Raw genomic sequence first — 12,500 nt, forward strand, 5'->3', positions numbered from 1 at the left:
TCACTTAAATTCTCGTGACTAGATTTTAAGTGTTGTTTTTAATTACCAAGATCGATCCCGGGTGCAGGTGATATTTTTTCTGATCCAAAGGATAACAAGCAATTGCTATTGTCCGTTTCACGCTATAGAAACCGGGATAAACTCCGGCTCCATGGGCCCAATGACTCTGAAGGACTGATTTTGGAGATAAAAATGATTATACTGTTTATGTCATTGGTTAAAGAAGGATTTTAATCAACCTGCATTTATTTGCAGGTCTGATAACAAAAAATCAGTATTGTCTTATTGTTATAATAGAAACCTCAAAACTTGACGAAAAAATATTATCCATTACAACAATGTTAAACTAGGCCCATAATGGCGCTTGGACGACAGACCTGCATATATGTATGTACACGTCGGTTTTAACTCACTCAACCCTAACGCTGACTATATCCGTAGTTCATCGAAGCCATCGTTATGTTATAGCCTGATACTGAAATCCAAAAGGACTGGCAGTTTGACGTCATTATTTGGTTTTTGCACCGCCTAGTGAGTTGTCGTTAGTAGAGCTCATGGAAACAAGTTATTTGATTGGTTGAACTATTGAATACAACTCACGATTTGTTTTCTTTGTTGGCAAAAGACTGACATTTTGACGTCATTTTCTGGCCAGTAACAGGCCATAACTTTACGAAGGCCACGAGTTTACCCGGATTAATTTTACCCCATGCCTATTTCTTACAATTATAGGCGTAGTATCCAGTGGCGGTTCTAGCCTATTTACAGTGGTTGGGCAAAGATGATCCGGTCATATATATATATATAAAACAACGATCAAGGTAAATTGTTTTAAGAATATTTTACTACTTTTGATAATGTTTAGTTCATATAAGGTTAACAGTAAGACAAAAATACTAGTTTCAATATAAAAGACAGAAATGTGAGTGGAGCAGGAACTAATAAAAAGGCTTATCTAAAAGACAAGAAGTAGGAAACTGCATTCCATCACATCAAGAACTCCGAATCGTAAGCGACATCATCATCCTTGTCATCATGAATATCGTCATCATCACCAACAGCATCGTCACGATCTTCATCATCATCATCATCCTTCATATCATTTTCAACGTCATCTTCATTAATATTTTCCACTATCATTAACCCCAGATTCTTCCAATTATCATTATCGCCATCGTCATCAACACATAACAGCGTTCACCACTGATAGTAGCACAACCGTTACCAGAAGTCTCATATCCTCGATCTGCAAACCCATTTACCTCTTCATCAAAACACGTGTCCATATAATTCTCGTCCTCCATCACTACAGGCCGGGTTATAATTGGTCCCATGACGTTGAGTTGCAGATAGTCCGCATCCGCAGTGAGAACGTTGAGAAATGCTTTTGGATAATTCGTGAAGAAATTGTTTTTTAGAAGGTTGACGTCGAATTGATATTTCTCCTGCAATATTTCTTCTGTGAAGTTCTTTCCATCGTAGTCTTTAAATACAAGCAATGTTCCCCAAGGAACAACGTATCCTTTTCTAGTGTACCAATACGCAATTGCTCTAAGGAGAACACTTCTTTGCGAAGACCAGGCGAGGTGGGTACCAGCTTTTGTCACGAATTGAATAGTGAAGAAAGAATCAGGACCACCGAAACGTTCAAGATCTGAGAAATCATGGTCGGGATGGAACACGGATCTGAGAGACGCCGACGTAGATATTTGGTCTATGTTATATCCTGGTTTCCCCGGTTGACCATCAAGGGTAGACCACTGTCTTTCCTCAAGAAAGCAAGTTAAGAAAATAGCCAGGTCAATAGATAGAAATATTTTGGCCTCTATTTTTGGTGGGTATTGGATGACGGCAATGTGTCGGATTGTTATAACACACATATTCTCAATGATATCAATGGCATTCGGGTCGTTACATTTTAGAATTTTACAAATTGACTGTTCCTTGGTTGACACGGAATTCTCTTTTGTTACAGTTGATGAAATGTCTGCAGTCTCGCATACAATCTCATTCCACCCGAATCTTATTCCATCATTCTCTATTAAAATGGTTTGGTTTCGGCTTAAACGACCTTTAAGATAGATTGTCCCTTCCGGTTTGTCTAATTCAAAAGTTTTAGAAGGAACACCTCCAACTGTTTTGTTTGTATTGCAATAAAAACAATATTTATTACTGTAAATTGACTTCCTTGCGAAGAATGATAACTTTTCAGATTCAGGGACCTCTTCAAAATAGGATATGAATTTTCCGCATTTCTCATCAGGGTCCATGAATGTCAGTTCTTTTTTACAAGAATTGATTACGTTATTCCGCTTGCAAAAATGACTGCCGCTCTCTGCTAATGAGTCTGGGGAAAAGATTAATTTATAAGGAAGAATTCTCTTCATCGCGTTTGTTGGATCGAAAAAATCAATATCATAAATAATCTTACGACGTGGAGCCTGTGAGATGTAATCAAACCTTCTCCAGGGAATAAGCGAAGAAGTATCGTTTCCTTGGAAACAATTGTGGATGAATCTATTCCTGTACAAGATACCGGAAGCGTTGTCGAAGATTGGGGCCATGTTAAAAATGGCAGTCATGAAATTCTCGGCCCATGCCTCTTCGTAGTTCAACCCGTTTTGGCTTCCACTGGTATTCGTACTCTCTGGACACCGGCTTACCATTAGGAAGTTTGACGGATGACACTCGATACTTTCTGGGTCTATATCCACCAACCTATCACCGTAGCGAATCCTTGCTTCGCTTTTCAAATTCGGGCAATGACTAGAGATGTCTTCACAACAAGTCTGTAGAAAGATATGGAACAAATAATGGAAAGAAGGCCGATGTCAATATCAAGTCAACAAACATGTCAATGACTATCGAGATCTAAGTGCAATGAAGAAAAAATTGAATAAAACCGTTTTACACGCAGACCTGACTACTTGATACTGAAAAAAAATTGGCAGACTCCAGGGGTAAAATCATAGTAGACATTTAGATTACCTTTAAAACATTTAGCAGACTCCAGGGGTAAAATCATAGTAGACATTTAGATTACCTTTAAAACATTTAGCAGACTCCAGGGGTAAAATCATAGTAGACATTTAGATTACCTTTAAAACATTTGCCTTGATACAAAGCTTTAGACGTCTGTATGTAGTTCTGGCCCCATAGGTGTTCCTGAAAACTCAATTGGTTGAGCACTCGCTTCACACGCAAAGGGGCCAAGATCGATTCCTTCGTCAAGCAACAACAGAATTGAATCAGCATATTTGTGACCTTTCGCCTCAAAACGGTATTAAGTCGGGATGGTTAAGATTTCAAAAATTGAATTTATTGCCATAAATACTAACTTGTATGGAGTTTGTATGTTTTATTGAGGAGAATGGATACCATATTTAAGGGTGCTAATGCCAACAATTTATTTTTATGATCAGTTTAACATTAAATTCGGCTTTTTAGCATCTGGTTCGTTCCGACATAATACCGTTTTGAGACGATGGGTCACATTTTTCCCATTCTAAACTTGAGATTCACTAGAAAAAGGATGTTTGGTCGTTCAAACTAACGATGGTGGAGATTTTATCGATGGCCCGTAGATCAAACCTCTGAAGTCCCGGTTTTTACGATCGTTGGATCAAACCTCTGAAGGATACATAAGAGCTTTGCGCACCATATTTGACATCAAATGTCTGATCCGCCCAAAATGAAATAAAACATGGTGCGCGAAACGCGTATGTAGACCTCAGATTTTTGATCCGTTGATTAGGAAAATCGAGACTTCAGAGGTTTGATCCGCCGACCGTCGATTTGTCACTAGGTTTATGATCACGCGGTAAACATGACAATGCTCTTACGGTCAGGAATACGATGAAATCAAATCATGATACAATGTGAATGAATTTGGTCTCTTATTAAATAAATAATAAACAAATAATAAATCAGAAACAATTCGCAATAGGATTCAACAGTCTGATGTCACGTCCGCCCAGCAACGAGCAGCTTGGTTCTAAACAAAGAAAATTTGTACTTTTTATTCTTCATGCAGGCTAAAACTTTTTCACATGTCATGTGATCAGAATGTACATCAGTCAAAACATGATCAGATTTATAATGTTTTTCTCCTCTGGATACACTTTTATGCTCATCGCAGAAGTATTTCATAAGGACGTCCGCCATTGTTATGATAATTTAGAACCAGTTACTATGCTACTGTGCGTCATTACGAGAGAAGCGACATGACGATTGTTGAAGCCAATTCTGATGAGTTTTTCTTTCAAGATACTAAAATTTTGACGTTCTCTCTGTATGGCGACGTCCAATCAAGGGACGCTACTCTTCCGCTAATCTCATTCCCTATATGGGGAACTAGGTAGTTATCCATTGGTTATTGGGAGAGATTAGAATATTTAAATATTGGTTGAAAAACCCCGTCATTCACAAAACCAAGATTTGAAAAAATGACATGTTACAATTTCCACTACTGCTGTTACTTGGGCAAGTCTAGTAAATAAAACTCTACACTATTTAGTTGTGGCATGGAAATTTAACTGAATAAGTAGTATGTTGGCGACGATACATGTTTTCTATCTGTCTTTGAGCAAAGAATGACATATATGGCCCTTCGCCTCAAAACGGTATTAAGTCGGGTTGGTAAAGATGTTGAAATTCGAATTTATAGCCAGAAATATCAGACTTGTGTTGAGTTTATACGATTTATTGAGGAAAATGGATACCATATTTTAGGTTGCTAATGCCAACAATTTATATTTTTGACAAGTTTTAACATAAGATTCGGCTTTTAAGCATCTGATTCGTTCCGACATAATACCGTTTTGAGACGATGGGTCACATATTTATTTACCAACAGGAATGGCTATGTGATGTCAGAAATACCAATAAAATTTCTTCGTCTTTATCAACACGTCAAAAACGCTTTCCAATTCGAGCACTATTTAAATTTAGAAGGTAGAAATTACAGAGTGGATATAACCAAAAGAATGTCACCAGCATATCTCTCAAACCTCGTTGAACGGTATAACCCACAGCGATCGCTTCGATCAACGAACGACCTCAAATTGAAAACACCCCGCTGTCGAGTGAAGGCTGGTGAACGCGCCTTTCAGCATTCTGGTCCAAGGTTGTGGAATTTACTACCACTAGAGATACGTTCTTCGTCTTCACTAGAGGAATTCAAGCGTCGATTGAAGACATTCTTATTCCGACAGGCTTTCTTTTGATTATGTGTATAATTAGCGTTGTTCGTGTACTGTGTTAGGACTTCATGATTAAGTTAATCTATGTTATGCGCCCAGGGCCCTCCTGATGAAGGGATGTTTGGCGCACTATAAATCTATACCATTATTTTTATTGTTATTTTTAATATTAAGTTCACATCAGTTTTTTGATCGAGAGAGAGAGAGAGAGAGAGAGAGAGAGAGAGAGAGAGAGAGAGGGGGGGGGAGATGGGAGAATGTGAAATTAATGAATCCAGGACGATCAGAGTGCAGTGATTTAAAACAAAGGTTCGGATCTTATTTTCTATACGTTTCTAAACGAGAAGCCAATGCCCCCCCCCCCCACTAACAAAGATCATGCTGAAAATCTAAGAAAAGATTGAAAGAAAAAAGAGGGCTTGGGTTGGGGGTGGGGAGGGGGGGGGGTCCTTGCTAATATCACATACATATATGTAAACCATTAACAAAAATAAAAGTAGAAGATTTTTTAACAAACGGCACACAATATATCTAAAGGTAAGCTGCATAAAATTCTTTAAAAAAATATTTGGGTAGCGGTGCGCTACATTTTAAACTCTCTCCTTACCGGTCCTTTTCAGTATTTTCAAAAAAATGACAGGCTTACCAAGCAGAAAAATGGATTCTTTAAACTCAAAAAGCTATCTATAAAACAACATTATTTTCTTATTAATCAAACAAATATCATTTTTCAAAGTTTATGATGTACAAAATAAATCTGAATAAGAAAAAATGTATATTGTGTCATAACAAATGTGACGATTGTGACGCAGGTGGTAAGGAGATGGTTCAGTATCAGTCTTGTACTCAAATTCTTATTTTTTTTAAAAAATAAAGATAGTTTTATTGCTAAATGTGACGATATAATTCTAAAACTTGATATTTTTTTAGGAAATATTTTAAAAAGTGCTTTATACAATTTTGCCTTCAGAGGAATAGGCTATTTTATTTTTTGTCTTTTCAAAGACCAGGCTAACTTAACATAGCAAAGATGTAGTGGCCAGCAGGGACCATCTTTTTTGTAGTATGTTAGAAATAAGTTTGAGAGAGAGAGAGAGAGAGAGAGAGATCGAGAGAGAGAGAGGGAGAGAGCGAAAGAGAGAGAGAAATCGAGAGAGAGAGAGAGATAGAGAGCGAAAGAGAGAGAGATCGAGAGAGAGAGAGAAAGAGAGAGAGAGGGAGAGAGCGAAAGAGAGAGAGAGAGAAATCGAGAGAGAGAGAGCGAAAGAGAGAGAGAGAGAGAGAGAGCGAAAGAGAGAGAGAAAGAGAGAGAGAGAGAGATAAAGAGAAAGAGAGAGAGAGAGAAATCGAGAGAGAGAGAGAGCGAAAGAGAGAGAAAGAGAGAGAGAGTAAGAGAGAGAGAGAGAAAGAGAAAGAGAGAGAGAGAGATAGATAGATAGATAGATAGAGAGAGAAAGAAAGAAAGAAAGAGAGAGAGAGAGAGAGAGAGAGAGAGAGAGAGAGAGAGAATCGGTAAGTGTGATGACGTGTGGGATCTTTGCATTTTTTCTATGCAGCCATTGATCCGGGTGAAATAAAAAAAAAAATATAAATATTGACCGTTACATATCATGATAAGTTTTGTGCATGAAATCCAATTCGTCATTTTTTCCCCTCCATGTAGTTATCACAAAATTAGATAACATCGGTTTAATAGCAATTAAACAGGTATTCAATATTCATTCGTAAAAAGAGAGAAAAAAAATCACTAAATACACACCCCCTTGTTACAGACACATCATTCCAACTACCTAGCTGTCTCGCGTGAGGAAAGAACTTTGTTGTGCAGAAAATCTTGCATAAAATTAGAATAGTTTTGCACTTGCATGTAAATCTATTTTTTAAAGGAAACCATATAATATAGGGAATGAGATTAGCGGAAGAGTAGCGTCCCTTGATTGGAAGTCACGAGCGGGAAAGTTATTAGAGAGAGAACGTCATGTTGGTTGTGCGCCTTGAGACACTTCACCGAAAGCGAGGACGAGAGAGACGCATGCGCATAACCATTTTGACGTTCTCTCTGTAAGGTGATGTCCAATCAAGGGACGCTACTCTTCCGCTAATCTCATTCCCTATAGCTACAAAATCTTTTAATATGAAATCAATAAAATAAAATGTTCAAACTTGTATCATATTTATTGTGTACAAAGAGAGAAGGAGACAGATTCGATGACGTTATATGTGACGCCATTTTTGTTACCTTGGCCTAGAGTAGTGCCGCACGGGTTTTAGTTATCATGAACAGGAACACCAGGAACATAGCTCAACCAGGAACATTTACCAGGAACATACACCAGTAACACGTTCCTGGTCATGTTGATGTTACTGTGTGTGTGTGTGTGTGTGTGTGTGTGTGTGTGTGTGTGTAGAGAGAGAGAGTGAGAGAGAGAGAGAGAGAGAGAGAGAGAGAGAGAGAGAGAGAGAGAGAGAGCGCAAACCAGCCTACGTCCCTCCCTCCTCCCTCTCCGTCTGTGGTTGGTACCACAAACACGGTACGCACGCCGTACCTGTGTTATCTATGCGCCGTACCACTTAGGACATGACTGGTACGAAACTCTTCCACCGGGACAATCGCGAATCGCTCCAATTTGGAGCAGGAACAGGTTACGGACCAGGAACAACGCAACCAGGAACACAATCGTACCAGGAACATGATAATGTTCCGAATGCCCGCCGCTAGCCTAGAGTACCCAGCATTTTCATTTAGTGACCGGCTGACATATTGTTATTGTTTGTAATCGGATATAGTAGTCATCAAAAAGTTGACAAACTATCTGCTCAAATATATTAAATATTTCGATCACGTGACGTAGAATTATATCCAAACTTTAAGAACAGAAAATGGGTTATAATATAAACTTTAAGAAATTGTTTATATAAAAAATAATGAGAGGAACGATGCCTGATATCGGTCCAGTGCAAGTATTCACATGTAATTGTCATCTGATACTTGTTTACCAGAGGTTTAACCCAAAACCGACCTGCTTAAAATGATGGCTATGCGACGCTATAATTTTTTCCGACAAAGACAACGGTGTCAACGACCAGGTACTCATTTTACAACTGAGTACGGTGAGAGTATATGAGTAAAGAGTCTTTTCCAAAGGACTCAACTATGCGCCGTGCGAGGCTCGAACCCAGGACCTTCCGATCCGAAAGCGAATGTCATTCCACAAGACCACATAAACTCACAAGAAATGATTTTGATTTTCACTCAAACTCAAAACCAACAAGTACATACAATACGTGATCTCAGTCATAAAACGATCTTTACCTTTAAAAATAATAAGTTAAAAAAAAATATCACAAAGATTTATCTTCAATTTCGTTCTGTATAAAACAAATCTCACTATGAGAAATGTGACATTTCGCCTCAAAACGGTATTAATATGAAATCGAGCGGGTTAAGATGTTGAAAATTGAATTTATAGCCAGAAATATCAGACTTGTGTTGAGTTTGTATGTTTTATTGAGGAGAATGGATACCATATTTTAGGTGCTAATGCCAACAATTTATATTTTTGGCCAGTTTTAACATTAAATTCGGCTTTTAAGGTTCTGGTTCGTTCCGACATAATACCGTTTTGAGACGATGGGTCACAAATGTTCACGGTATCGATTAAAAATCTGACGAACATTCCTGCAGTTGGTATGGAGAGGGTTAAATTAAAATGACAAGATCTAACTTCTTAAGGGGGCAGATCAGCGGTACGGACTTTGATTCGTACCCAAATTGTACCGAGTTCGACTACCCGCTCCGTTGTGCACTGCACTGCGGCTGACGCCTGGGTCTTCCCAGTCTTCCCTTGGGATAGACCCTAAAGACACATTTCCCCTTGGAAATGAATAAAAGGAATCTTTTTTACCTATTTAATTAATTTATTTATCTCACATTTATACCTTAACCATCTCCTTACCACCTACAGCAAAATCGTCACATTTGTTACGACACAATATACCTTTTTTCTTATTCAGATTCATTGTGTACATCACAAACTTTGAAGAATGATCTTTGTTTAAATAATAAGAACAAAAAGTTGTTTTGTAGAGAGATTGTTTGAGTTTAAAAAATCAATTTTTCTGATGGGAAAGCCTGCCATTTGGGGAAAATACTGTAAATGATCGGTAAGGAGAGAGTTAAACATCCCTTTGGACGGCTAGAAAAATTACCAAATTGAGAAAATAGGACACATATTTAACAAGACAAGAAATGTTACTTACCTTGTATACAAAACAAGCGGCATCACAGGAACAAGGGGCGATGCGATACACGCCACACATGTCTTGGCACGTCGCATTGCCTGTGTCTGTTGTGTTCAAGTCAAATGAGTGACCTTGACCCCAACCCTTTCCAGACTTGGTGGTCCCTCCACTGCCCGCGGCGCGTATCTTGTCACCGCCAACACTTCGACGTTCTCGAACGTTCTTTCCTTCAGAATCAAAGTCGCTAAAATTTTTCCCGTTCTGTCCATTGTTTTCATAATAAAAGTCGTTGTCGGAATTAAAAAGCTTTTCATCAAAACTTTCATCTAAATCTGTAAGTTGCTCTGTACGCTTATCTCTATCAGACTTGTCCGTAAATTTGAGATCTTCGTTATCATCATTAACCAACGGTTTGTTTCCGATGTCATGCTTTGCAATGACTTGGCGTGGATCATGTTGTTTCAATGACAAATCAAGCTGTTTTCTTGACGTTTTAGATCCTCTTTGTGTCACGGAATTCGATTCCGAATAATAAATGTGTTTTCCGTGGTCAAGATATGTCGGACTATTTTCATAATTTGTTTTTGTTGAATCGATTGAAGAAGGTGTGTCCGCCGATAGCGAGATCGATTTCCTCTCTTTATCAAAAACGTTGATGTCCAGTAGTCCCTGTTCCAATGAATTTGAAAGGGAATGGACAACGACCAGTAGGGAAGTTAGAACAAAAGCGAGGATTAGGATAGGAGAATGAATTGTTCGTTTCTCCATTATTATTATTATTATTATTTATTGACAGCCGTTTTTTATAATTCTGGTGTCAAAAACGTCGAATTGTTTGAAGAATTCTGCCGTGTGGTCTACAGGACTGAAGAAATGTTCTTAATGACATATTGTTTTTGAAAAACAAGAATCTTAAGTCATTTATGCTGCACTTCATATTTATGTATCTCACATTTCTCAACGTGTCTATTCGATAGCAATTGACAAATGTGACCCATCGTCTCAAAACGGTATTATGTCGGAACGAACCAAATGCTTAAAAGCCGAATTTAATGTTAAACTCGTCAAAAATATAAATTGTTGGCATTCGCATCCTAAAATATGTTTGCCATTCTCCTCAATAAAACATACAAACTCAACACAAGTCCGATATTTCTGGCTACAAATTCAATTTTCAACATCTTTACCAACCCGACTTAATACCGTTTTGAGGCGAAGGGTCACAAATGGTTAACGCGCGTCACTAGGCATATTCGTTGGGCTATCAGTTTGGCGTCGTCTGAATCAATCTTTAACCCGGAATTCCAGGAAATGTAACACATGCAGTTTGGAATATTGAAAGTTACGAGCTTAACTTAACTAGTTAATTCTGTTGATTGATGGAATGTTTGACTTAATGATATAAGAAAAAAATCAAAATTATTACAGACAAATTTATTGAATAAAATTATGAGTACAAGAGTTTAAATAAAAAAAGTTAACTCTTTCAGCGCTGAGTTATATTCGCATTTCTGTCACATAATGGCTGACACCTGATTGAGGCAGCATGACAATGACAAGCTAAGAAAAAGCGACGTTCGAATTCGGCGCAAAATCTCAATTAAAATATCCCCCTAGGGCCAATTGAATGTTCTGATGAAAGAAATGATACCATTGGTTCTATTTATAGGACTTTTGTAGAAAGTTGGATTGGATTACATTATTGGTTTTGCCTTTCAAGACCAGCTGCACTGTGCGGACATTGGCCTGTGGAACAGATTCTGCTCGGGCCGCGCAGTGTGGCCACTGGCGTGAAAAAGTTAAGAAAAAGAAAAAGAAAAGAATAAAAAAACAAGGAACATTTCACCCGAAATTCTTTTTTCAGCCAACAACAAACACAACTGAGCACATTTAGTGGATATTGCGCTATATAAAAGCTCAATTTAAGTCCAAAAAGGAGGGGAACAGGCCAATGAAGATAATCGATAGCCGACATTATTACTGTGCTTTTGTTGTGGGCTGACCAGTCAGTGGCCTCGGGGTCTGAATGTTATGTGTTAAGAACTTTGTTCTGCTTTGGAGCTGTTTTGTATAAGCCTCTTCTTACCAACCATTTTCAGAATTTTCCACCAAAACTTCACACCCATCCAACACAAAAACAGACATTTCTTACTCAAACAGAAAAGCAACAACAAGCACTTTCGAGACATAATATTGTTCGACAAGATGACGAGCTATATTACAGAATGTCAAGTTTCTATAGCTATAGATAGTATGCGCTTGGCTAAGAAGCTCATAACATTGCCGTCCGGAAGTATAGAGGACCAACACACAAAACTGTGTGTATCCATGAACGTTTATAGTCAGGTTTATACAGTTTAGTGAGCATTACTCTTAAACACGGATGGCAAAATACAATAACAAAGACCTGAGTGACGTCATCTTCGAACTAGCTATAGCAAAAAGAAATGAAATCTGGACGAGAAAAGTGACTGTTGCATCGTAACAAATGTGACGATTTTTCAATAGGTGGAACCAGCCATTTTCAGAATTTCCCCAAAACTTCACACCCAACTAACACAAAAATATATTTTTGTCACTCAGACATAATATCAGTAAAATTCTTGTGATACATAATTTCTTTAGTAAAACATGCTCTACAACACACTGTTCATTTTCTATAAATTTTATGATGTACAAGAGAAATTTGAATAAGAAAAATGTTGGTTGTATCGTAACGAATGTGACAATTTTCCTATAGTTGGTAAGGAGAGGGTTAATGTAAATGTAACTCGAGGAAATGAATAACAATACGAGGTTGAATGTAAGCTTCAATTTAATATGTGACCCTTCGCCTCAAAACGGTATTAAGTCGTGTTGGTTAAGATGTTTAAAATTCAATTTATAGCCAGAAATATCAGACTTGTGTTGAGTTTGTATGTTTTATTGAGGAGAATGGATACCATATTTGAGGGTGCGAATGCCAACAATTTATATTTTTGACCAGTTATTAAACATTAAATTCTGCTTTTAAGCATTTGGTTCGTTCCGACATAATACCGTTTTGATACGATGGGT

The 12,500-nt window shown here is 37.8% G+C and overlaps 1 protein-coding gene across 1 annotated transcript in view; it reads right to left on the bottom strand.

The window, feature by feature from the left end:
* Window positions 1-12,500, bottom strand: part of LOC144958956 (uncharacterized) — a 27,221-nt gene that overhangs the window by 6,649 nt on the left and 8,072 nt on the right. Inside the window, exons 6-8 of the mRNA XM_078891252.1 lie at window positions 11,166-11,228; window positions 9,462-10,112; window positions 1,263-2,789 (exon numbers count right to left, since the gene is read on the bottom strand). Of these exons, the coding sequence (XP_078747378.1) occupies window positions 1,263-2,789; window positions 9,462-10,112; window positions 11,166-11,228 (2,241 nt within the window). The remainder of the gene's footprint in view (window positions 1-1,262; window positions 2,790-9,461; window positions 10,113-11,165; window positions 11,229-12,500) is intronic.

Source organism: Berghia stephanieae, chromosome 13, assembly GCF_034508935.2.
Source record: "Berghia stephanieae isolate SIO BIC M18660-M18661 chromosome 13, UCSD_Bste_1.3, whole genome shotgun sequence".
Lineage (NCBI taxonomy): Eukaryota > Metazoa > Mollusca > Gastropoda > Nudibranchia > Aeolidiidae > Berghia > Berghia stephanieae.